This window comes from Phyllopteryx taeniolatus, chromosome 2, assembly GCF_024500385.1.
Source record: "Phyllopteryx taeniolatus isolate TA_2022b chromosome 2, UOR_Ptae_1.2, whole genome shotgun sequence".
NCBI lineage: Eukaryota > Metazoa > Chordata > Actinopteri > Syngnathiformes > Syngnathidae > Phyllopteryx > Phyllopteryx taeniolatus.
The window spans coordinates 11,296,453-11,318,887 of NC_084503.1; the positions used below are offsets into that span (position 1 = coordinate 11,296,453).

At 40.6% G+C, this 22,435-nt stretch overlaps 1 protein-coding gene across 3 annotated transcripts in view; it reads right to left on the reverse strand.

The window, feature by feature from the left end:
* Positions 1 to 213: 213 nt before the first annotated feature.
* The window catches only part of LOC133471139 (kinesin-like protein KIF23), a 40,377-nt gene continuing 18,155 nt past the window's right edge, over positions 214 to 22,435 (reverse strand). The window contains exons 11-23 of one of the 3 annotated variants that reach the window (XM_061760384.1): positions 15,699 to 15,778; positions 15,455 to 15,574; positions 14,985 to 15,144; positions 13,213 to 13,374; positions 12,899 to 13,065; positions 11,818 to 11,991; positions 10,356 to 10,565; positions 9,812 to 10,117; positions 3,317 to 3,550; positions 3,068 to 3,156; positions 1,852 to 1,912; positions 868 to 908; positions 214 to 746 (exon numbers count right to left, since the gene is read on the reverse strand). In XM_061760384.1, coding sequence (XP_061616368.1) covers positions 731 to 746; positions 868 to 908; positions 1,852 to 1,912; positions 3,068 to 3,156; positions 3,317 to 3,550; positions 9,812 to 10,117; positions 10,356 to 10,565; positions 11,818 to 11,991; positions 12,899 to 13,065; positions 13,213 to 13,374; positions 14,985 to 15,144; positions 15,455 to 15,574; positions 15,699 to 15,778 — 1,820 coding nt within the window. In that variant the 3' untranslated portion in view covers positions 214 to 730. The remainder of the gene's footprint in view (positions 747 to 867; positions 909 to 1,851; positions 1,913 to 3,067; positions 3,157 to 3,316; positions 3,551 to 9,811; positions 10,118 to 10,355; positions 10,566 to 11,817; positions 11,992 to 12,898; positions 13,066 to 13,212; positions 13,375 to 14,984; positions 15,145 to 15,454; positions 15,575 to 15,698; positions 15,779 to 22,435) is intronic. The other 2 variants (XM_061760393.1, XM_061760404.1) reach the window with 2 other exon arrangements.

Genomic DNA, 22,435 nt, shown 5'->3' on the forward strand with positions numbered 1-22,435 from the left:
TTGGCAAATAAAGAAGATTCTGATTATTCACACTATAAATGAAGGCATAGACATTTTATTTAACATTTCAAGTGTCTAAATTATTAATTCTCTATGCCAGCTTTTGAATTGCCTGCACTTTATATTCACGGTTTCTTTTCATCATTTTGACAGCTGTGTGTAGACTTTTAGAAGGATGGTCCTCCAATATGGCTTATAAATCAAACAGGTCACTTCATTTGAATAAATTTAATGGCACCAGAAAGAGTAGTGTGCTGTATAAGGAGTTTTTCTAAACAGTGGGGATGGGGGGGCATCATTACACTTATTTACAGCACATTGATTTCAAAAAAATTTACTTCCCAGCTTTATATGTACAGTTGATGCCGACAAAACTTTATATGTATGGTTGATACAAAAAGTATGCTATAATATCAATTTGTGTGGCAGTAAAAAGTTCTTGTTTGCAAGTCTTTTCTAGGTCATATATTAGGTGCCCCCCCAAAACAAAACAAAATAACAGTACTAATTCAGCACATTATGATTATGTACCTTAGTCAATGTCATTTTTGTTGACAATTGCACCCCAAATTGTCCCGATAGGATTAAATAAAAAAAAAAAAAAAAAAAAAAAGTTTTCTTTTTAAAAAAAAAAAACAATAAAAAAAAAAAAAACAGTAGTACATTGCTCCTTCTTGTTCCAGCAGACCCACAGGCAATGTGCCATGTTGCCATTTAGAAAAAACTAACATCAAGGCTTCCTGCGTCTAGAGGGGCGAGAGATATGAGACACAACGGGAAATTAAACAAATAACTAAATTTAAGATGCAACTCAGCAACCATGGTAACAGTAGATACAAAGGAAGAAACGAATGTACACACACTTACTTTTGATACCCAGGGGCCGTGCTTGTGCTTGCAACAGGAGCCTGACAAGAAATGATCATGGACATTGTGTGTAAACTACATTAGAAAAAAAAAAATGGGGCACTATACAAAGCATGAATAAAGAAATATTGAAATATCTAATTGAGAAAGACATACATATCTGATGATAAAACCTCAGTGACTTGACAAAATGAACATTTTTAAAATCTGATGCTTGGAAATTTAAGTTCATGATTTCGTTTATAGCGCATACCGTGCTACGCGCATGATTGTGATAGTACTATAATGTGCAGAGGAATTTAACACGATTTGGTTTACTGTTCCCCCTGCTGTTCTATTTGAGTGTTGCATTGAGTGGCGTGTCGAGTGGTCATGTGATCAGAAATTCCTCAGTCAGTTTGGTGGAGCAAGAGAGAGAATGAGTTGTTCCCAAAAATGCCTATGTAAAAGCAAAATATACTGCAAGATGTGCGCCATCTCCTAACTGCTCCGAAATTCAGGTTCAGAAGGCGAAACGGTATGAGATATTGGTTATTGTGTATTTTGTGTCATTGATCTATTATATTTCATACTTGAGATGATGTTCAGACCTAGCGAGTCTGGTTTACGGCTAACTAAACATGCAAGGAAGTCGAACATTGGTTGACTTGTCAAGTCTGTCTCAACTAAGGGAGAAGAAAACCTTTGGAAGCAGGTATAGTTGCTAAAACATATTTAAACAGATGATTGATAGTCTGTACTATAGGAAAGAACAAAACATTTAGTGTCCATCACCACACAGTACTTCAGTTAACTGCATTCTTATTTGTTCCAGTGGGACATCACATTCTACACATCTATTGAGTGCTACCTGAAGAAGTAAAAGTACATATGATAGCTAACTACAGTTTTAAAATCCAAATGATTGTACTTTTTTTTCTAAAATGTACTTCTCTAAATAATTGGTGTTCTCAGTTTTGTGGAAAGAAGAAAATTGAAATGTACCCAGTTTTCTTGGCCCTCCACGTTGTCTGGTGTTTCTGCAGAGCCTGATCTCCTCTTGCGACTGTAACAACACAACACACAAGTCAAAGAAAGACAGTGTCGCAAATGAAATCCGCTATATGCAGAACGTCACGTAACCAACGCGGAACACGGAATAGCTGACTTTCTTGTGTTTGGAGGGGGGGGGGGGGAAGACGTTAAAAGTTCCTACAGGTGCTTTTAAATGGCCCTCTTCCCCATTCTCTCGAATGAGGTGGAACGCTTTGACCTCATTTGCCGAATGCGGAAGTAGTTTGCGCATATAGCAGATTGTTTGTTTACCAGCAAGATAATTGGGACACCTGGCTAATACACCTTCAGCAAGCGAACCTGATTGATTGATTGATCAATTAATAGTGCATTTTTATACATATTGCATCATTCTACAGTGAAACAGCTAAAGTAAAATTGCATAAAAATGGTAAAATTTTTCCAAACATCCATGCTTGGTTTCTTGAAACATCTTGAAAAACTTGCAATAGGTTAGCTCAATGAGCATTTAAAGAATTAACTACACAAATGTGTTTTGCTTTGCCTACCACAGAAGGATGGCGTTGATGGCAAAGAGGAAAACTGTATTTTATAACCATAGAACAGGGAATTGAAAAGGTCTGGTGGTCACAGGAGCACTATGAAAACGGTCTTGTTCCTTCTTCCCATGTCTGACAGAGGTCTTCAAAGAGCTGAGTTTTGATATAACATGACAACCTTTTCACTTCTCCACTGACATTTCCATTAAACGTGCGTTTTATTTATTGCTACCCAATACTTGCTATTTAACAATTGCCTTTGACTGTATATAACCATTTGCTTTCTGTGTAACTGTGATTGCTGCTACTGGATAACAGAAGTTGGGAATAATAAAGTCTCTCTCCATTTAGCATTTGACCATTTTCACCATCTTTGATCTTCTTAAGGTTGTACTACTGGGCCAAAGGTGACTCGGAGTGGGTAGGGGCGGAAGTCTAGTAAGCTAGTAAGAGAGTCGTTCTACTACTGCATTGAACTGTCTTACTTAAGCTTAGGTTACTTCAAACATTGCCTGTAGAGTAATAAACGGTTCTGTGATGCAGTTTGAGGTGGAAATTTGCTTTATTTCCGATAGGAAATTTAGTCAGGAAATTTGAATAACAGAAGTTAACCAGCATCCAGAGGTTCAACTGAATGAAGAAAATACCTTGGTGCAGTTGGGCACTCCTGCCTTAGTGTCTCAACATCAATGAACTCTACAGCCTGGCCACCACTTCTGGTTTTGAAAACATTGCCCTGAGGAGGTCAAACAGAGAAGAATAGCAGGATAAAAGGACATCACAGAAAGAAAAACAACTGGTGTCCCTTTAAAACCTGAAATAACCAAGGTCTAAAATCAAAGAGAAAATTTCAAATCATGCAACATGAGAGAATCAGTGATCAATCATCTTTTTACCTTGATCAACTTGGTTGCAATCTCCCCGTCAGAGGCAATCTCTTGATGTCTAAGCACATACTTGTGGCATTTAGACAGAGCTTTCTCGCTCGGGGAAGACACTTGAATTGCATTGGGTATGATTGGCTGCATGACAGTGCCTAGGTCGACATTAGAAGGTGGTTTGTGGTCTACCCATTTCTCCCCACCTGCTGAGTGTGAACGTCTGTGCACTGGGTTAATTTCCCGTGCCGCCTGATGATCCCAGTGTGAAAGAGACAAACCAGGAAATTATTCAGATTTGTGACACAATTCAACTTGGAGTTATTTAATCAAAAGGGTGGGTTGTCCAGGTGCTGCAAGAATAAATGTACAACTGGTAGTCATGGGTTACAAGGTTAATTTTTAAGTATTTACTATACAAACTAATTAGTATGAAACTTAACTTTTGTGACATGAACCAAACCTGGAATCATTTTAAGTTAAGATTAAAAAATAAATAAATAAATAGTGCCCTGCGACTGACTGGCGCCCAGTTCAGGGTGTAGTCCACCTTTCGCATGAGAATGGATGGATGAATATAAAAAAAGAAAGCAAATCACAACATATTTGGTGACTGTTCCAGCAATACACTTATTCAACACTGCATCTGAAACACCCACTGTGAGAAAAGCATCCAACTAGTTTGAGTTATCATGCAAAGATGAAGGAAAGCGAAACGTCATGCAAATTGAAAACGTGTGAAGTTCAGAATCAGCACAATTAAAATTGCATTTGTATTCTATCGCACATTTAAACATGAATCACCAGGGGTGCACATACAGTAAGTGGTGCGCAGGTGCGCATGAAAACTTAAAATGTTAAACGCATACTAGATTCATTTATATCAGTCCACATTTGTGGACCACTTTTCTTCTTTTTTTTTGGGGGGGGCGCATGGCTAGAATCATGTTCACGAACGTACCGAATGGAATCACTCTATGAACTGATTCGTTCCTTTCTCAGTAGTTGAGCTCAGCTGCAAGCCTGTGGCGCACAAGAAAGTTGTCCGCAAACGGCGCCACTCGCGGGCTGTGGCTGATGCGCGCATCAGTTCCCAATGGGTCTGCGGGCTCCGTGGGCGTATCAGTCTTGCTGCACAGCAGCAACGTCGGTCCATCAACACACTGTATGTCTTTACGTGAAACCTAACAGTGGTGCAGAAAAGATTGGGGACCGCTGCCCTTGAGAACTACGCCAAATTAGCTGATCAGGCGTTCCCAAACTGCAAGACAGCAGCGGAGCTTGCTTGAATGGCGCCCTGTGCAAGACCCCTCGATGGCACCCCCGACCCGAGCCCCCTATCATTATCCTCGTCGTCATCATTGGCAATGTCAGTGTGGGCTGGCGCAACTACGGTCATGTCCCTTTTGCCATAAATTAGAAATAACATTCCTCCTCCTTCCTTCCTCACGGGACTATAAAATATCTATGAATGCAGAATGCAAGACATTAAATAATATAAAGTGTCTAAAGGAATATCTATTGCTACAGGTATGCATGTACAGGCTGTTTGCCAGCTGTGAAGTGATTCAGACTAAGACTAAAAACGTAAAGCACATGCAAAAAGACCAAAGAGGGGGGAAAACAGTGATAAGGTCATTAAAAAAAAAGTTATGCCTTAATTTGTACAGAAAATAAGTAACGAATATTATATACAACCACAAATGGTTCATAATTCATCCCATGAGGTCGGTGGGTCATGAAAAAAAAAATGAGCCGGGGCATAATTGTTATGTGCACCCCTGTGAATAATGTAAATCAATTTCAAAAGTCCAAAGAGCCATTTGGTATGCTAAGAAGAAAAAAAAGTCTAAAAGCAAGCATATAACTACTCATTAAAGGCACTACTTGGGAAAAGCTTAGGACAGAAGTCTACATTATTGACATGCAGGCTACCATTTGAAGCACATCGGGCACATCCCTGCATGTCACACTGATACCCAAAAAAAGCCACTAAAAGATGCAGTTCTAAACTAGCGGTTGCTTATACACGTTATGGCTGGCAATACCAAAAAAGTGGTGATGCGTCGAAATTTCAAAGGTGGAAATATTTCGGCCAAAAATGTCCCAAGGGTGCCTTTTTGGTTACGGACCGAAACACTGAAGTAAAACTGCTGAAATAAGAGAAAGACGGGTAGAGACGGGTACACCATGTCTGCTGCTAAGATATCGTGACAAGATGTCGCAAAACAAAATAAGTGATTGGGTGGTACAGTACACTTGTCGCATTGTTCTGGCTGGAACTGAGTTATAGCGGAGATTAGTACCCAGTCTCCTGCCCGATGATAAATGGGATAGGCTCCATCACTCCTGCGACCCTTGTGAGGATAAGCGGCTCAGCAAATGGATGGATGGATATATTATACTGCAATAACTGTCCCACGGTAATGTTGTAGACATACAGTGCCATGAAAAAGTATTGGTCCCCTTCTCAAATTCGTATATTTTTGCATAGTTTCCGCACTTTTTTAAGCTAAAACAAATGTATATATTACACAAATATAACCAGAGTAAAATTAATTTTTTTTTATTTTTTATTTTTATTTTATTTATTTATTTATTTTTTTATAAATGGGGATTTCATTTATTTAAAAATAAATACATAATAACTAGTCCAAGTTACCTGGCCCTGTTTGACAAAGCAATGGCCCCCAAAACCTAATAACTTGTTGGGCCATCCTCAGCAGAAACCCCAGAAATGAAGCGTTTTCTATAACTGGCAGTCAGTCTTTCACATCTCTGTGGAGATATTTTGGTCCACTCTTCCTTGCAGAACTGTTTGAATTCAGCAAAAATGGAGGGTTTTTGAGCAGGAACGACCTTTCTAAGGTCATGCCACTGCATTTCAATCGGATTACAGGAAAATCACAGGAGTTGGTTGACATGATGATTAGGAGAATGGTTGATATATTGTGTGTCCAGGAGACCAGTTGGAAAGGCAAAAAGGCTAAAAGTTTAGGGGCAGGGTTTAAATTATTTTACCATGGTGTAGATGTGAAGAGAAATGGAGTCAGGGTTATTTTAAAAGAAGAGTTGGTTAAGAATGTCTTTGAGGTGAAAAGAGTATCAGATCGAGTGATGAGGTTGAAACTTGAAATTGAGGGTGTTATGTATAATGTGGTTAGTGGCTATACCCCACAGGTAGGATGTGACCTAGAGGTGAAAGAGAAATTCTGGAAGGAGCTAGACAAAGTAGTTCTGAGCATCCCAGACAAAGAGAGAGTCGCGATTGGTGCAGATTGTAATGGACATGTTGGTGAAGGAAATAGGGGTGATGAAGAAGTGATGGGTAAGTACGGCATCCAAGAAAGGAACTTGGAGGGACAGATGGTGGTAGACTTTGCAAAAAGGATGCAAATGGCTGTAGTGAACACTTTTTACTAGAAGAGGCACGAACATAGGGTGACCTACAAGAGCGGAGGTAGAAGCACGCAGGTGGATTACATCTTGAGCAGACTATGTAATCTGAAGGAGGTTACCGACTGTAAGGTAGTGGTAGGGGAGAGTATGGCTAGGCAGCATAGGATGGTGGTGTGTAAGATGACTCTGGTGTTGAGGAGGAAGATTAGGAAGACAAAGGCAGAGCAGAGAACAATGTGGTGGAAGCTGAGACAGGACGAGTGTTGTGCAGCTTTTCGGGAAGAGGTGAGACAGGCTCTCGGTGGACAGGAGGAGCTTCCAGAAGACTGGACCACTGCAGCCAAGGTGATCAGAGAGGCAGGCGGGAGAGTACTTGGTGTATCTTCTGGCAGGAAAGGAGAGGAGACTTGGTGGTGGCACCTCACACAAGGAAAAAGGTTAGCTAAGAAGAAGTTGGACACTGAGAGGACCGAGGAGAGGCGAAAGGAATACATTGAGATGCGACACAGGGCAAAGGTAGAGGTGGCAAAGGCCAAACAAGAGGCATATGATGACATGTATGACAGATTGGACACTAAAGAAGGAGAAAGGGATCTATACAGGCTGGCCAGACAGAGGGATAGCGATAGGAAGGATGTGCAGCAGGTTAGGGTGAATAAGGATAGAGATGGAAATATGTTGACCGGTGCCAGCAGTGTGCTAGCTAGATGGAAAGAATACTTCGAGGAGTTGATGAATGGGGAAAATGAGAGAGAAGGGAGAGTAGAAGAGGCAAGTGCGGTTAACCAGGAAGTGGCAATGATTAGTAAGGGTGAAGTTAGAAAGGCATTAAAGAGGATGAAAACTGGAAAGGCAGTTGGTCCTAATGACATTCCTGTGGAGGTATGGAAGCATCTAGGAGAGGTGGCTGTGGAGTTTTTGACCAGTTTTTTCAATAGAATTCTAGCGCATGAGAAGATGCCTGAGGAATGGAGGAAAAGTGTGCTGGTGCCATTTTTAAGAACAAGGGTGATGTGCAGAGCTGTGGGAACAATAGAGGAATAAAGTTGATGAGCCACACAATGAAGTTATGGGAAAGAGTAGTGGAGGCTAGACTAAGGACAGAAGTGAGTATTTGCTAGCAACAGTATGGTTTCATGCCTAGAAAGAGTACCACAGATGCATTATTTGCCTTGAGGATGTTGATGGAAAAGTAGAGAGAAGGTCAGAAGGAGCTAAATTGTGTCTTTGTAGATCTAGAGAAAGCCTATGACAGAGTACCCAGAGAGGAACTGTGGTACTGCATGCGGAAGTCTGGAGTGGCAGAGAGGTATGTTAGAATAATACAGGACACGTACGAGGGCAGCAAAACAGCGGTGAGGTGTGCTGTAGGTGTGACAGAGGAATTTAAGGTGGAGGTGGGACTGCATCAGGGATCAGCCCTGAACCCATTCCTGTTTGCAGTGGTGATGGATAGGCTAACAGATGAGGTTAGACTGGAATCCCCGTGGACCATGATGTTTGCAGATGACATTGTGATCTGCAGTGAAAGCAGGGAGCAGGTGGAGGAACAGTTAGAAAGATGGAGGCATGCACTGGAAAGCAAAGGAATGAAGATTAGCCAAAGTAAGACAGAATATATGTGCATGAATGATGAGAGGGGTGGTGGGGGAAGAGTGAGGCTACAGGGAGAAGAGATAGCAAGGGTGGAGGACTTTAAATACTTGGGGTCAACCATCCAGAGCAATGGTGAGTGTGGTCAGGAAGTGAAGAAACTGGTCCAAGCAGGTTGGAACGGGTGGAGGAAGGTGTCATGTGACAGAAGAGTCTCTGCTAGGAAGAAGGGCAAATTTATAAAACAGTGGTGAGGCCAGCCATAATGTACGGATTAGAGACGGTGGCACTGAAGAGACAACAGGAAGCAGAGTTGGAGGTGGCGAATACGAAGATGTTGAGGTTTGCTCTCGGAGTGACCAGGTTGGATAAAATTAGAAATGAGCTCATCAATCTTGGCTGTCCAGATTCGATGTTTTGGAGACAAAGTTAGAGAGAGCAGACTTCAATGGTTTGGACACGTCCAGAGGAGAAATAGTGAGTATATTGGTAGAGGGATGATGAGGATGGAGCTGCCAGGCAAGAGAGCGAGAGGAAGACCAAAGAGAAGGTTGATGGTTGTCGTGAGGGAAGACATGAGGGCAGTTGGTGTTCGAGAGGAGGATGCAGGAGATAGGCTTACATGGAAAAGAATGACGCTCTGTGGCGACCCCTAAAGGGACAAGTCGAAAGGAAAAGAAGAAGAATCCTGCTGTAGCACCCAAGTGCGCTTCAGCTTGAGGTCATAAACTGATGGCTGAACATTTTTCATCAGGATTTTCTGGTAAAGAGCAGAATTCAAAACCCTTCCTTTGTGGTCTCCTTGCTGTTATCTTGGGGTAATCTTTGTAGCCCGGCCACTCCTGGGAAGGTTCACCACTGTTTTCTCCATGTGAGGATAATGGCTCTCATTGTGGTTCACTTGAATCCTGAAGCTTTAGAAATAGCTTTTGTAACCCTTTCCAGACTGATAGATGTCAATTACGTACTTTATTTTAGTGTTATGGAATTTCTTTGGATTGTGTCATTTTGTTGCATCTTTTTTAAGATCTTTTGTCAGACTATGTAATTTCTGAATTGAACAGGTCTGCAGGTAATCAGGCTTGGGTGTGATCAGTGAAAATTAACCAAAAATTGTGATTAGCCACAATTAATTCAAGATTTAACATGGGGGGGTAATTATTTTTTCCACAGAGGGCTAGGTAACTTTGAATAGTTTTTTTCCCCCCTTAATAAACAAAATCACCATTTACAAACTGCATTTTAAGTTCACTTGGGTTATATTTGTCTGATATTTGTTTGATCATCTTAAAGTGGGGAAACTTTGCAAAACTAAGAATTTAAGAAAGGGGCCTATACTTTTTCACAGCACTTTAAAAAATACAGAAATTCAGACAAATTGTTCTGGAAGTGAATTTCTATAGGTTGGCAGCTCTCGTCAGTTTTGGGTTTACAGTTTCGGCCAAGAATTTTAATTTCGGTGCATCACTACAAAAAAGAAACCAAGCCACAAATACATCTCGGTGACTAGCACACACTAACCCTTATGCCTGGCTCTAGGTCTAGTCCATGGACCCAACGGGTTGCTGGGGCCTCGGTTTCTAAGGCAAAGCATTGCCCTCTCCTGCGACTCGCACTCCTGGCGCCATGGCACAGTGCAGGAGTCCGGCTCCTGCACGGAGGGGTCCCTGGTTCTCTATACTGGGGGTCTGAGTCAACAGGGCACCTCTGCTCCCACTCAGAGATGGAGGTTGCAACTGAAGGAAAAGATGAAGCGGAAGTGGGGGAATCGTCCTGAACTGCCCTAATCTTAGCTTGACTTTGATGGGAAGGGGTTTGTCGGCTGTCCTGGAAAGTGATGAGGGAACGAGGCGAAAGCATTGTGTGTGTTAAGGCAGTCAGAAATATGTAACATATAAAAGCAGCAGCCACAATATTAGGAGCAAATATGCAAAATCGATCAACTACACACCAAAAAACACTTGAGGGTCTGATTGATGGACCAAAGACACTTCCTTGCTCAATATATAATCACACAATATGAAGTACTGATTTTTGTTGATATCGATGGACTCTTATCACGCACCAGAAGCGGTGATGGCAAGGCAGACCTCTTCTGGCCATAGTTGGAATATTTGTCCCTTGAGGCCCTTTCTGGTTTCTCTGGTCGCTCTGTGCTGCTGCTGCCGTTGCCGTTGCTGTTCTCGGAAACGATTGCTTTGAGCTGCTTCAGCTTTTCATCTTTGACCCACAACTTGTTCTGCATCTCCAACTGTTTGGCATTCACCCGTCTCTCCTGGACAAACAAAGAGTGAAAGCCCTAGGACGCTGGCACTAGGCAAGGCTGGCATTAAGGAAAAACAAAGGAAGAAAAACCTCCACTATTAACCATTAAGGATGTCCCAATCAAATTTTTTTGCACCAGAGTCCGAGTCTTAGATTTTATGTACAGTACAGTATCTGCCGATACTGATACATATAACTACCAAAACTAAACTTAATATTTAAAAGAACAAAAAATAAATAAAGTAAAATAACATTTAAAAAACAGAAATAAAAAAATATATATTTAACAAATATAAATAATTTTGGTAATCTTAGTTGATTTAAAACAGGAACATTTCAGTCTGATTTAATGTCAGATAGGAGGAAAAATTACTATCTGCAGTTCCTGCTGTGCGCACCTTGGCCTCTTAGGGACAGTGTGGTGCGGTGCATGCATGTAGCTACACGTTTGCAGTAAAAAAATGGATAGAAGTAGAACGTCACAATACAGGGAAAAGAAAGTAACTCGTTTTTCACAGATTAGGAAGAATATATGCCTGTGAGTATTGTTATATTACCTGTCTGCATGTGTTACTACGGAGTTTATGCATAAATATTTCTTATTTGAAAGTCAATCCCACCGGTGATCTCATGCTAATTCTAGGTAGCCCATCAATGGGGGTTTCCATTGACTGTTAGCATTAAGATGACGATTTCTAAAACGATCATGTGTGTCTTGTATTTAAATATACAATGCGTGTAATTCTTTTTGTTCCGCGTTTAATTTCACAATAAACTACACCCGGGTTGTCATGAAACGGTTTAAAGAACGCTGAGGGAGGGCAGAGACGGTGTTTGTATGCGCAAGTTTTTCTGCGTGTCACTTTCAGTCACTTATATTATATCCTGTACTAAAAATACCCTGAAAAGTTAGATTGTTTAATATAGAACGAAGCTATTACTGTTCCATTTGGCAAGATCTTTGTACCTTCGGATTATTTGTCACTCTGTGACATTTAAAATATTAGGAAATTAATCAAACTGTTCTTTTTCACTGAAAGAAAAAAAAAAAAAAAAAAAAAAAAAAAAAAAAGAAAATCACATGATCCGCCCCGATTTTTTTTATTTATTTATTTATTTATTTTTATTTTTTTAAATCACAGGATCAGATTAGGACACCCCTGTTAACCATTTTTTTTGGGTCACCCATAAGAAAGAAAATATGGTTTAAAATAGTAAGGCTTTCACTTAATTCTGAATTACTGATACTGAATTCCACTTACACACTCCTTCTCCCACTTGAGTTTGGCATCTGTGACCATGCCCTGCATGCGCTGCTCCATTAGTCTCCTTTCCGACAGTTCCTGGTGGAGCTTTTGAGCACGAGCCTCCAGCTCCTGCTCGAGTGAGCGTTTGTCGTGCTCATACAGGTTGGTTGTCTTTTGCAGGATATCAATCTAGAGAAAATACATTTCAACAAATGCAGTCACTGAAAAAAAGTATATATTTTCTTCTTTTAAACCAACGCATTTAATTTGACAAAAACTAAATGGATGGCTGAAGTTATACACTACTTACACCAAGTTAGGGACATTGGGCTTTTGAGTGAATTTTCAAGATGAACCTATATTGCACGATAACCACATGAACTTGTGAATGCACAACTTGCTGTTCTCTAACAAGGAGCTTAACGGCAAACAGGTGTTTGATCCATGACTCAACCGATAAATTTCCAAGAAGGTCCACTTCTACGCCTTTCTGTAAACTCTTCCAGTACTTCTGTTGCAACCTGCTGATGACACTCTGTGACACCAGGTGGCCACTTCTCTCTGAGAACATCCTGTTTGAAGCCTTGCCATGGCAAGTTAACTGTTGATCAATTGTTAAGTGCCATCTTGGTCTCATGATGTCAAAATGTGAACAGTACAATAAAGAGGACTGTTGAAATATCAATTCTAATTGAACTAGGAAATTAATCGGTGGATTCATGGCTCAAACACACCTACTATGAATTTTGGTATTCAGCTCAATGTTAGATGATAAAACGCTGTGCAAAAAGTACAGAAACACTGACAGTTGGACATGTGCATTCACATTTCGAGAAGGTCAAATTAAGTTCACCTATAAACATTACAGTACTATTAAGGTGCATTCTGAAATTTCACCCATAAACCCAATATCCCTAAACTTTTGGTGAGTACTGTACAGGAGAAGTATGTCTTCTGAAATCAATGAATATAATTTGGTTGATGAAAATAAAGTGTTTGATGTATTGTATGAAAGAATATAAACACATTTTATGGTAACATAAAAGGTCACAAAATCTGACCACAACATTGACATAATGGAGCAAAAAGGAGATACCTTGTATTCTAGGGTCTTGGATTTCTTTTCTAGCCGTTCAATATCAGTCCTTTGGTTGATGATAACGTTGTCCTTCTCTCCCAGTTTGCTTTGGTGGTCTTGGATTAAGTTCTCTTTAACACCAAGCTGACCATCAAACTGCTGAAGCATGGAATTCAGCATATTAGCTGCAAAAGAATGCACGATGTGAGGTACTAAGAAACAAGGCCTGAAAGGGGTACAGAAAATGACTGACAACACCACGTGGTCTAATAATCCATTACAAATGTAATTTATTAAGTGCCCTCCATCATCATGCCATGTATATGTTGTACCAGTTTTGTTGAACTGCTCTGCCATCAGCTGGCGGATACGATGCCTCCTCTCCAGAACCTCGATCAGACGTGGCAGTGTCTGATCATCTCCTGGGTCCACCAGGTCACAGGGAGGGAGAGGTGGCAAGCTTTCAATGAGTTGATTGAGCATAGCTGGATCCTCTACCGTCGGAAGCGTATGAAAATGTAAAATCAGATCAGGGCAGTTGTCAAGAGATACTTGCAAAGTCTCATACACGTCACAAGACAATGACAGTCGGGCATATACCGTAATTTATCGTGTATAATGCGCACTCATTTATAATACGCACCCCCAAAGTTGACCTAAAAATTCTGGAAAACTCTTCTACCATGTATAATGCATTTTTACAATGCATGATTTTGCTTCTACCCATATGATCAAAACAAAGTATGTGTATTTTGTTAGTTTTTCAAATAATTATTCTGAAGTTAAGCAATATTTGAACATGTAATACTTTCTTTTTATTTATCTGTTCTTATTTTGAAATTCACAGCCCTACTTTTATTTAGTAAATGTGAAAACACACAGTTGTGCACATATGTTTGATTACCCAAGCAGAATTTGTAAGATGGGTACAATTCTTTAAAGAAAATATGACGGGTCAGGCAAAACAATTTTATTTTAATGGGATTCAAATTAAACTGTAAAGCATTTCAGAAAAGCATTATCATTAAACAAAATATAACCATAAATAAATTAATGATGGTTGTTGTTCAGCATTAGTTGTATTTAAAAAACAATATTTCAAAAATTCTGCCAGGGTATGTAAACTTATGAGCACAACTGTACATACACGAAGTCATACGTACCACTATCATATTGGAATGAAAGTGTGGGTTACACCTTTTTCATAACCTCTAGGTGGCGGTGGCATATTAGAATGAAAGTGTACAGCTTTTTCATAACCTCTAGATGGTGGCATACATTTATAAAATCTCAAAGTTTTTTCATTTTCCCCTAGACCTATGTGTAAAAAATTATTTCAACAGTATTATGAAATCAGTGAGCGTGCACCATTCAGTTTGTATCCTTTGTAAATGTATACATACAATTTTAAGTTGTGGCAGTGCATGGAGAAAAACAAAGTTACAACAAACCAACCTCTTTTGAAGTGAAGCTCTTGACTTGAAATTTTGTAATAGTCAATGTCTTAAAAACTTTTCTACAGAAGGTATTTATTTTCACAGTGTGAACACCATTTTATAATAGTGTGCTCCTGAAACTTGACATTGTTTTGCCTTCACAAGTGCAACAATGTAATTTAAGTGTTGTCAGTACAGCCTCCAGTAGACAAAATTAGCAACAAGTTACTTTTATTGAGAATTAGGAGTGAATGTGTTGTCCATCCCCGCGGGCCAGATCGGACCCCCTGAAGGGCCGGTTCTGGCCCGCGGGCCATATCGGACCCCCTGAAGGGCCGGTTCTGGCCCGCGGGCCATATGTTTAACACCATGGTGTACACCTCTCTCATAACCTATAGGTGGCAGTGGCAAACTGGAATGAAAGTGCACAGCTTTTTCATAACCTCTAGATGCCATACATTTATAAAACGAATTGTTTTTTTCCATTTTCCCCTATACCAATGTATAATGCGCACTATTAACTTTTGACAGTTTTTTGGGTAAAAATGTGCATTATACGAGAAATTACAGTAGTCATGTTACATAAAACTTCCTCTGTAATACAGTTCTACATAAACACTATCTGACACACAAATACAGGACAGCAGGAACACTCAGTTATGACTCACCAGCATTACTGAGACCTCTTCGGTCATCCAGGCGATGTGACAGCTCATCCCTGAATGCCTGATTTCTTTGCCTGCGACCTGCAGCAAGACCGCAAATTGGCCTGTCAACCGGCCGTGCAACTTCTACCTCCTGTGTCATCTCTGCAAACCGCATTACGAGCTGCAGCACAGAAGACTATGATTACAACCTTATAACGCAACATAAAGTTTAACTGATCTTTTGTATACATGCAGCACAGCAACAAGCCAATTAATAGCATTATAGACAGACAAGCAATTTTTGATGCGGATAATTTGAGGAACAGATGGAAAAAAATTACAGGCAAGTTGAGCCAACATTTATATTTTCATTAAAAGACAGTGAAAAGTCTATCAAATCCCCAGTAAAATTGAGTAATTATTTTGATTTGATTCCAGCAGTTCCCTCAATGGCTCAGCTCCAAGATACCTGACACGTGGAAAGTGCATACCATTGTTTCCTCATAATCATCGGCTTTGGGATTGACACACACGATCATCTTAACTTTTCCTTCTCCATCAAAGTAGTTCTTAAAAAGATGAGTCACTTTAGAGTCTCTGTATGGCACCATCTGGAAAAGAAGGGCAACATGAAAGTGAAAAAAACAATAATCCAACAGTACACAATCTCATTGTTACTCTCATAGACAGCAAAACTACAGTGGGAACAATGTAATGTACAAATAGCATACCCACCCTATTTGTTCCACACCTCTGGTTCTCTCGTAAGACTTCCATACATGTGCGCAGAGTCATCAAAGACTGATTTATATTACCTGGTGGTGTGACACAAAACATGCAACATTCATTAGCTTTTACTGTCAATTAGGCCTGCAACAACGAATCGATAACAATAATTAAAAGTGTTGGCAATGAATTTCATGATCGATTTGTTGTGTCACGCGATTATTACATCAGTCACCCACTCCGTTGCTGTGTTGCACACACAGCAGTGGACCCAGAGGCTTCTCTAATGGGCATGTCATATTTGTGTCTCTAAACCATAGAATACACTGAATTTGGATGTCGTCAGCACTGCTGGTTAATAATTGGATCCTGATTAACCGGTCACAATCAAGTCCTGACTCTCGCAGTGACTGCAGTGGCAGACTGCCCACATTCCAGAAGCCAAAGCAAATGCAACTGCTAATTTTAGATTTAAAAAAAAAAAAAAAAAAAAAGCATATTTATGCTCATGCTAGCCAAACAACTCACTTTCTGTATAGTTTTAAGTGTACAATTTAAGTACAATTGACAATATTCAATTTTATTTGGAAAATATATCACGTGATTAACTAGGAGGATTTTATTTTATTGTTTTCAAAGTCGCGTTTCCCACCCGGTGGACATCATTGGAAATGCAGTGTTGCGCAGTACAGTAGAGGCTGTGATTTTTCAGGATTCCAACTAGGTCCCGTGGGATTCCCACAGGATGGTAGTGAATTTCCCCATCAATCACAGGATTGGGCAGGAGCAGGAATGATAAAAACAAAGTTACCGGGAATGAAAACCATGATGCAGTTCTATTTTATTTTTTATCAAATCGATATTTGAACATTGAGTGGGAGTAAAAAAAGGCAGAAATGATGGTTCCCAATCTATGTGGGAGAAGGATTTTTTTTCAAAAACTCGGGATTGGGCGGGATTGAGAGGGAGTGGAAGAGATGACTATGGGAGTGGGAGTCAACATCCACTCCTGTGTCAGCCTACAGTACCATATAAAAAATATATATACAAATTTTTTATATGTAAAGTATGAGTCATCATTTACTTACTAATAATTATATTTTCTATTTATATATTTCCAGGAGGCAGCACAATGGACGACTGGTTAGCACATCTGCCTCATAGTTGAATGAATGAAGGTTTCAGGGATGTCCCGATCACATTGTTTTGCACCTGAGTCAGTCTTTGATTTTTAAGGATCTGACAATACCGAGTCCCAATCAGATACCTTGACATGACCATGCTTTAAAAAAGCGTGCAAATTTTCTCAAATATACATATGTGTATGTATATTTGAGAAAATATACATACACGGCACGGTAACTGACTGGTTTGCACATCTGCCTCGCAGTTCTGAGGGCCTGGGTTCAAATCCGGCCTCGCCTGTATGGAGTTTGAACACTCTCCTCATGCCTACTTGGGTTTTCTCCGGGTTTCCTCCCACATCCCCATGCATGGCAGATTAATTGAAAAACTCTAAATTGAATATATATATATATATATATATATATAATCCCACGTTTGTAATGGGAAAAAAAAAAAAACCTACAGGAATGCTCTAAATGTATACCGTGATGCCTGTGTGATTGTGTTTTTACAGGTTACCTTCCGAATTAGTTTCTTCTGAATGTGCCATTGTGTTTGATATCAACCTGTCAAAACTGTTTGTGCCAAGAACATTAGTTTAGCGCCTGTAGGAGAGTTGTAACTATTGTTTGGTTTGATGTTTCTTTCTTAATCTTGGGAGAGTACAAATTTGGAAGTATTTTAGATTAATATATGATTTTTAAACCCAATTTTATGGGCAAAATTGCAGACTAAATTCAAGTCGATGGTCGTGGTCTTCTCCACTTCCCCAGTCTCTTAGACACACCCCCTGGGTATTTTACCCTTTGGCTTCCGCCTCCTTGCTCTGTCTCTTCTTCTCAACTTCAAGCTGAAAGTTACTTAAACCCGCGGCTCTGCCGTGCTTCGGCCAACCCCTCCCCTTTTTTTTTTCCTTTGCCACCACGACATGCGAGCGACCCCAGACCACGACGCTATCCGATCATGCCATGCCGCTTCGATCTGTTTTCCCAGCATTGATCTGTTCACGGGGGGCCCCCAGGAAGCCACTCCTGGCACCCCTACCAGTTACGCCCGCAGTTGAGGGCAAGAGTGGGGCCCGCAACAAGTATGAACGGCAGGAAACGTTACGAGCGCACCCCAACGGGACAACAACTTTCTTTTTGCATCTCTTTTGTTTTTACTTTTTGTGCATCTTCGTCAACTAAATCTCCTGAGACAACTGAGAAAGACCAGACCCAACAATCTGAAGATCGCGAGTAAAACATTGCAGTGAGTACTAGAAAGTACACATTGGTGCAAAGTAGTCTAGGTCAAAGTTAGGCCCTTTGTGTGTTTGAGTGAAATAGTAAAACCGCTGTAATCGAGAACTCTTATTTTCATTCATGTAGCAGCCTTCAAGGAAAGAGATTGGTAGTTGTTTGTCGCTTTTCCTAAAATTTACACAGATAGAGACGTGGTGCGCCTTTACGAGACAAAGATAGGTTGATTGTAACCTTCGACGTACGTCTTCTAACTACACCGGAAGTAAGCACAGGTGTTTACTTTCCAACGTATTTCTTTTCCAACTTAATTACATTTTTATCCAAAACCAATATATGCTATACCGTACGTCATGGTTGGCCTCACCACTGATGCAGTCCCACCTCCACTTTAAACTTCTCTGTCACACCTACAGCACACCTCAACACTTTTCTACTGCCCTCATGCATGTTCTGTACTATTCTAACATAATTCTCTGCCACTCCAGACTTCGGCATACAGTACCACCAGAGAGGTCTGGGTCGTCTGTCATAGGCTTTCTCTAGATCTAAAAAGATACAATGTAGCTCCTTCTGACCTTCTCTGTACTTCTCTACCAACACTCTCAAGGCAAATAATGCATCTGTGGTACTCTTTCTTGGCATGAAACCATAATGTTGCTCGCAAATACTTCTGTCTTGAGTCTAGCCTCCACTACTCTTTCCCATAATTCCTGTAGCAACCTTCAGATGATGAGACACAGAGGTTTTCGTCACTTTGTCCTGACATTTTACACATCTAAAAAGAGACGTGGTGCCCCTTTGAGATAAAATAATTTTATTTTCACACTTAAACCGGAAGTGACGCCTTATTCCTTTCTCCTAATTACGTTTTTTATCCAAACCAATATACGCTACACCAGGTGTGAGTTAAGACATCTCATGATGGGTAAGAGCAGAGAGCTGTCTCCATTGACCATTGCAAACTAATTGTTGCAAAACATAACAGTGGCATTGGTTACAGGCGGATATCTAAGCTTCTGAATATTCCAGTGAGCATGGTTGGGGCCATAATACATAAGTGGAAACCCAATCATACCACAATAAATTTGGCTCGATCAGGTGCTCCTCACAAGATTTATGACAGAGGAGTGCAAAGAATAATCAGAAGACTTGTCCAAGAGCCAAGGACCACCTGTGGAGAGCTTCAAAAAGACCTGGAATTAGCAAGTACCGTTGTCATAAGGAAAACAGTGAGTAATGTACTCGGCCGCAAGACCCCATTTGCTGAAATAAAAAGCATTTCAAAGCTTGTTTAAAGTTTGCTGAACAATATTGGACAAGCCAGTTAAAAACTGAGAGAATAGAGTCTGGTCAGATGAGAGCAAAATTTAACTGTTTGAATGCCATAATGAACACAAAGTTTGGAGGCGAAATGGCACTGCACATTACCCTAAAAACACCATACCAACAGTGAAGTTCAGCAGTGGGAACATGATGTGGGGCTGCTTTTCAGCAAATGGTACTGGTAAACTTTACATTATTGAAGGAAGGATGAACGGGGAAATGTACAGAGACATTCTTGACAAAAATCTGACAAGAAACTTGAAGGACTGGCGAAAAGGAGAGGATATTCTTAACTGCAATGAAGAAAAAAAAATGGCGGGCTAAAAGCTAGATTGTCAAAACTAGAGGAACAAGTTTAGAAATGGCTGCTTGAACAACATGCTACCGGGAGAGGCTTGTCACGTTACGTCTCCACGCCCAGGTAGTTACCAAGGCGATTAATATAAATGACTTTGCGGGAGGACTTTCTTGGTGTTACCGCTTCATGCCACGCAACCACCGCTCTATCAGAGGACGGCCAACGATTTCCCAAAAACTGCCAGCAGTTTCCATGAGTTTCTTGAAAAGCAAGTAATGGAACACAACGTGACAGCAGATCATAATATTAACATGGACGAGGTCCCCCTCACATTTGATATCCCGATGAGCCGAAGTGTCGGTGAGAAAGGGGCAAAAGAGTGTGCTGTAATGGTTCAGTTCAAAGCTAAATTACCGTATACCGTATAGTTTCCGCACTATAAGGCGCACTTAAAAGACTTACATTTTCTCAAAAACCGACGGTGCGCCTTATGTGTGCACTGAGTTCCAAAACCTGTAAAAATGTTGTGCGATTTTGGTAAGCGCTCCGCTTGATTGACTGTCGGACCACTTCAGGGACGTAATACATACAATGCATACCTCCGCCACGCCTCCGCTAGCTATACTGTACTACCGGTACGCTGCAAAACAAAATTTGTTTGTGAAAGGACCCCCGAAAATGGCATCAGCGAAGAGAAATGCTTGCGAGGCACAATTCAAACTACAGGCTATCAGTTACGGGGTTGTAAATGGGAATATAGAGCAGCCGCGAGAGAATTCAAAATCAAGGACAAGAACAGCAAGGAGAAGCGTCTCTACAGTCACCAATCGACTGAAGGCAATAACGATAGCACAAGACATGAAGATCAAACACTTTCAAGGAGGTCCGTCTTGGTGCTTTGTTTTATGAAAATGCGCCATCTCGCCATCCGGGCAAGGACTACCGTGGCGCAGCAACTGCCAGCGAACTCAAAGCGCTGGACATTGGTGTAAACAGGGCGTTCAAAGTGAAGTTGCGAGCAGCGTGGGAGCGAACGATGAGAGACGGCGAACACACCTTTACTAAGACTGGGAGGCAGCGCCGGGCGAGTTATGCCGCCATATGTGAATGGATTTTGGATGCCTGGGCCAACCAAACTCACTGCTTTGCTTCCGTTACCTTGTTTTAGTATGCGCCGAATAATATGGTGCGCCTTATGTATGGCTTAAGTACAGAAATAGATCCCGAAATTGAGACTGTGCCTTACAATCCAGTGCGCCTTATGGTGCGGAAAATACGGTAAAGGTTTTCAACTCCATCCCTGCCATCATCCCTGGAGACTTAACCAAAGTACTCCAACCATTTGACATCTCGGTGAACCGGAGCTTTAAAGCGGTCTTGAGTGACCTGTGGGAGCAGTGGACGATGGATGGAGAACAAAGCTTCAAGGCAACAGGGAGGATGCACCATGCACCTTTCCTGGAAGTCATTGAGTAGATCGACAAAGCATGGACTTCAGTGACAACCGAAACCATCATTTTTAAATATTTTTATTTACAATAAGATATTCAGTAAGTGTTCATTTAACTTTACCCCCCCCCCCCCCAGCTACATAAAATCCTTAAGATCCTTCTTGAGGATTATTCAACAAAAAGTGAATCATAAAATGTTTTATTGTAATTGATAAGAACATTAACATTGAATATAGTTTACTATTTCAGCTGCTTTTTCACTCACATCTCGGTGATGAAAAGCATCACTTGTGTCACTCTCCACTTTATACTTGGCTGACACTGACAGGAGTGCTACTGCTACTGACAAGATCTTCCTCCCATCCCCCCTCGTCTGAAACCACCGTCCACTAAGATGGGAAGGGCGCCTCCTCCACCCATGAAGAACCTTATCTGCGAATCGGACTGATATCTGATAAAATGTGAATCTATCAAACCATTGTCTCCAGTTATCTCTGCGAGACAAGCTCTTTTCAATATCAGGTCGATGGGTAATAAATCAATGTTGATTAATGACATCATTACAACCTGTGATCTGGACTTTTTGTTACTACATGAAACGTGCTTAACAGAAAGTAGATGTAATAACATTTTAAATGAGGCAACACCAGTAAATTTTGTCGTATAGGGGAAAGGTGGTGGTATTGCTGTTATTTTTAACTTATTTCAGTGTAAAGAAATTATACTGGGTGATTTTAGCTCTTTTGAATATCTCTGTTTTTTAGTTAAAGGTGACCCAAAGTTTATTGTTTTAATAATTTATAGGCCTCCAAGATACAAGAGAAAATTTATGGAGGACTTTTCAGAACTGCTGTCAGTTATTTGTACTAACTACAACTATTTTGTCATAACAGGAGACTTTAACATTCATGTTGACAATAACATGGGGGGGGGGGGGAAATCTAAAGAACTCTCTGCTATACTAGACACATTTGACCTCTCTCAACATAAGAGTCCAACCCACACTCAAGGTCACATCTTAGACCTGGTCATCTTTAAGGATGTTGAAATTCTATCAATTGACAATAAGGATATGGCTATTTCTGAACATTTTTGGGTATTCTTTGAATTACAGATTCTTCCAAAAGTTCAGACAACCTCTATGTCTATTAAGAAGAGGTACATAAACATTTACTGACATTGGTTTTCTGAAGTGTTCCTGAGGCCATGTGGTGATATCCTTTACACATTGATGTCGGTTTTTGATACAGTGCCGCCTGAGGGAATCGAAGGTCACGGGCATTGAATGTTGGTTTTCAGCCTTGC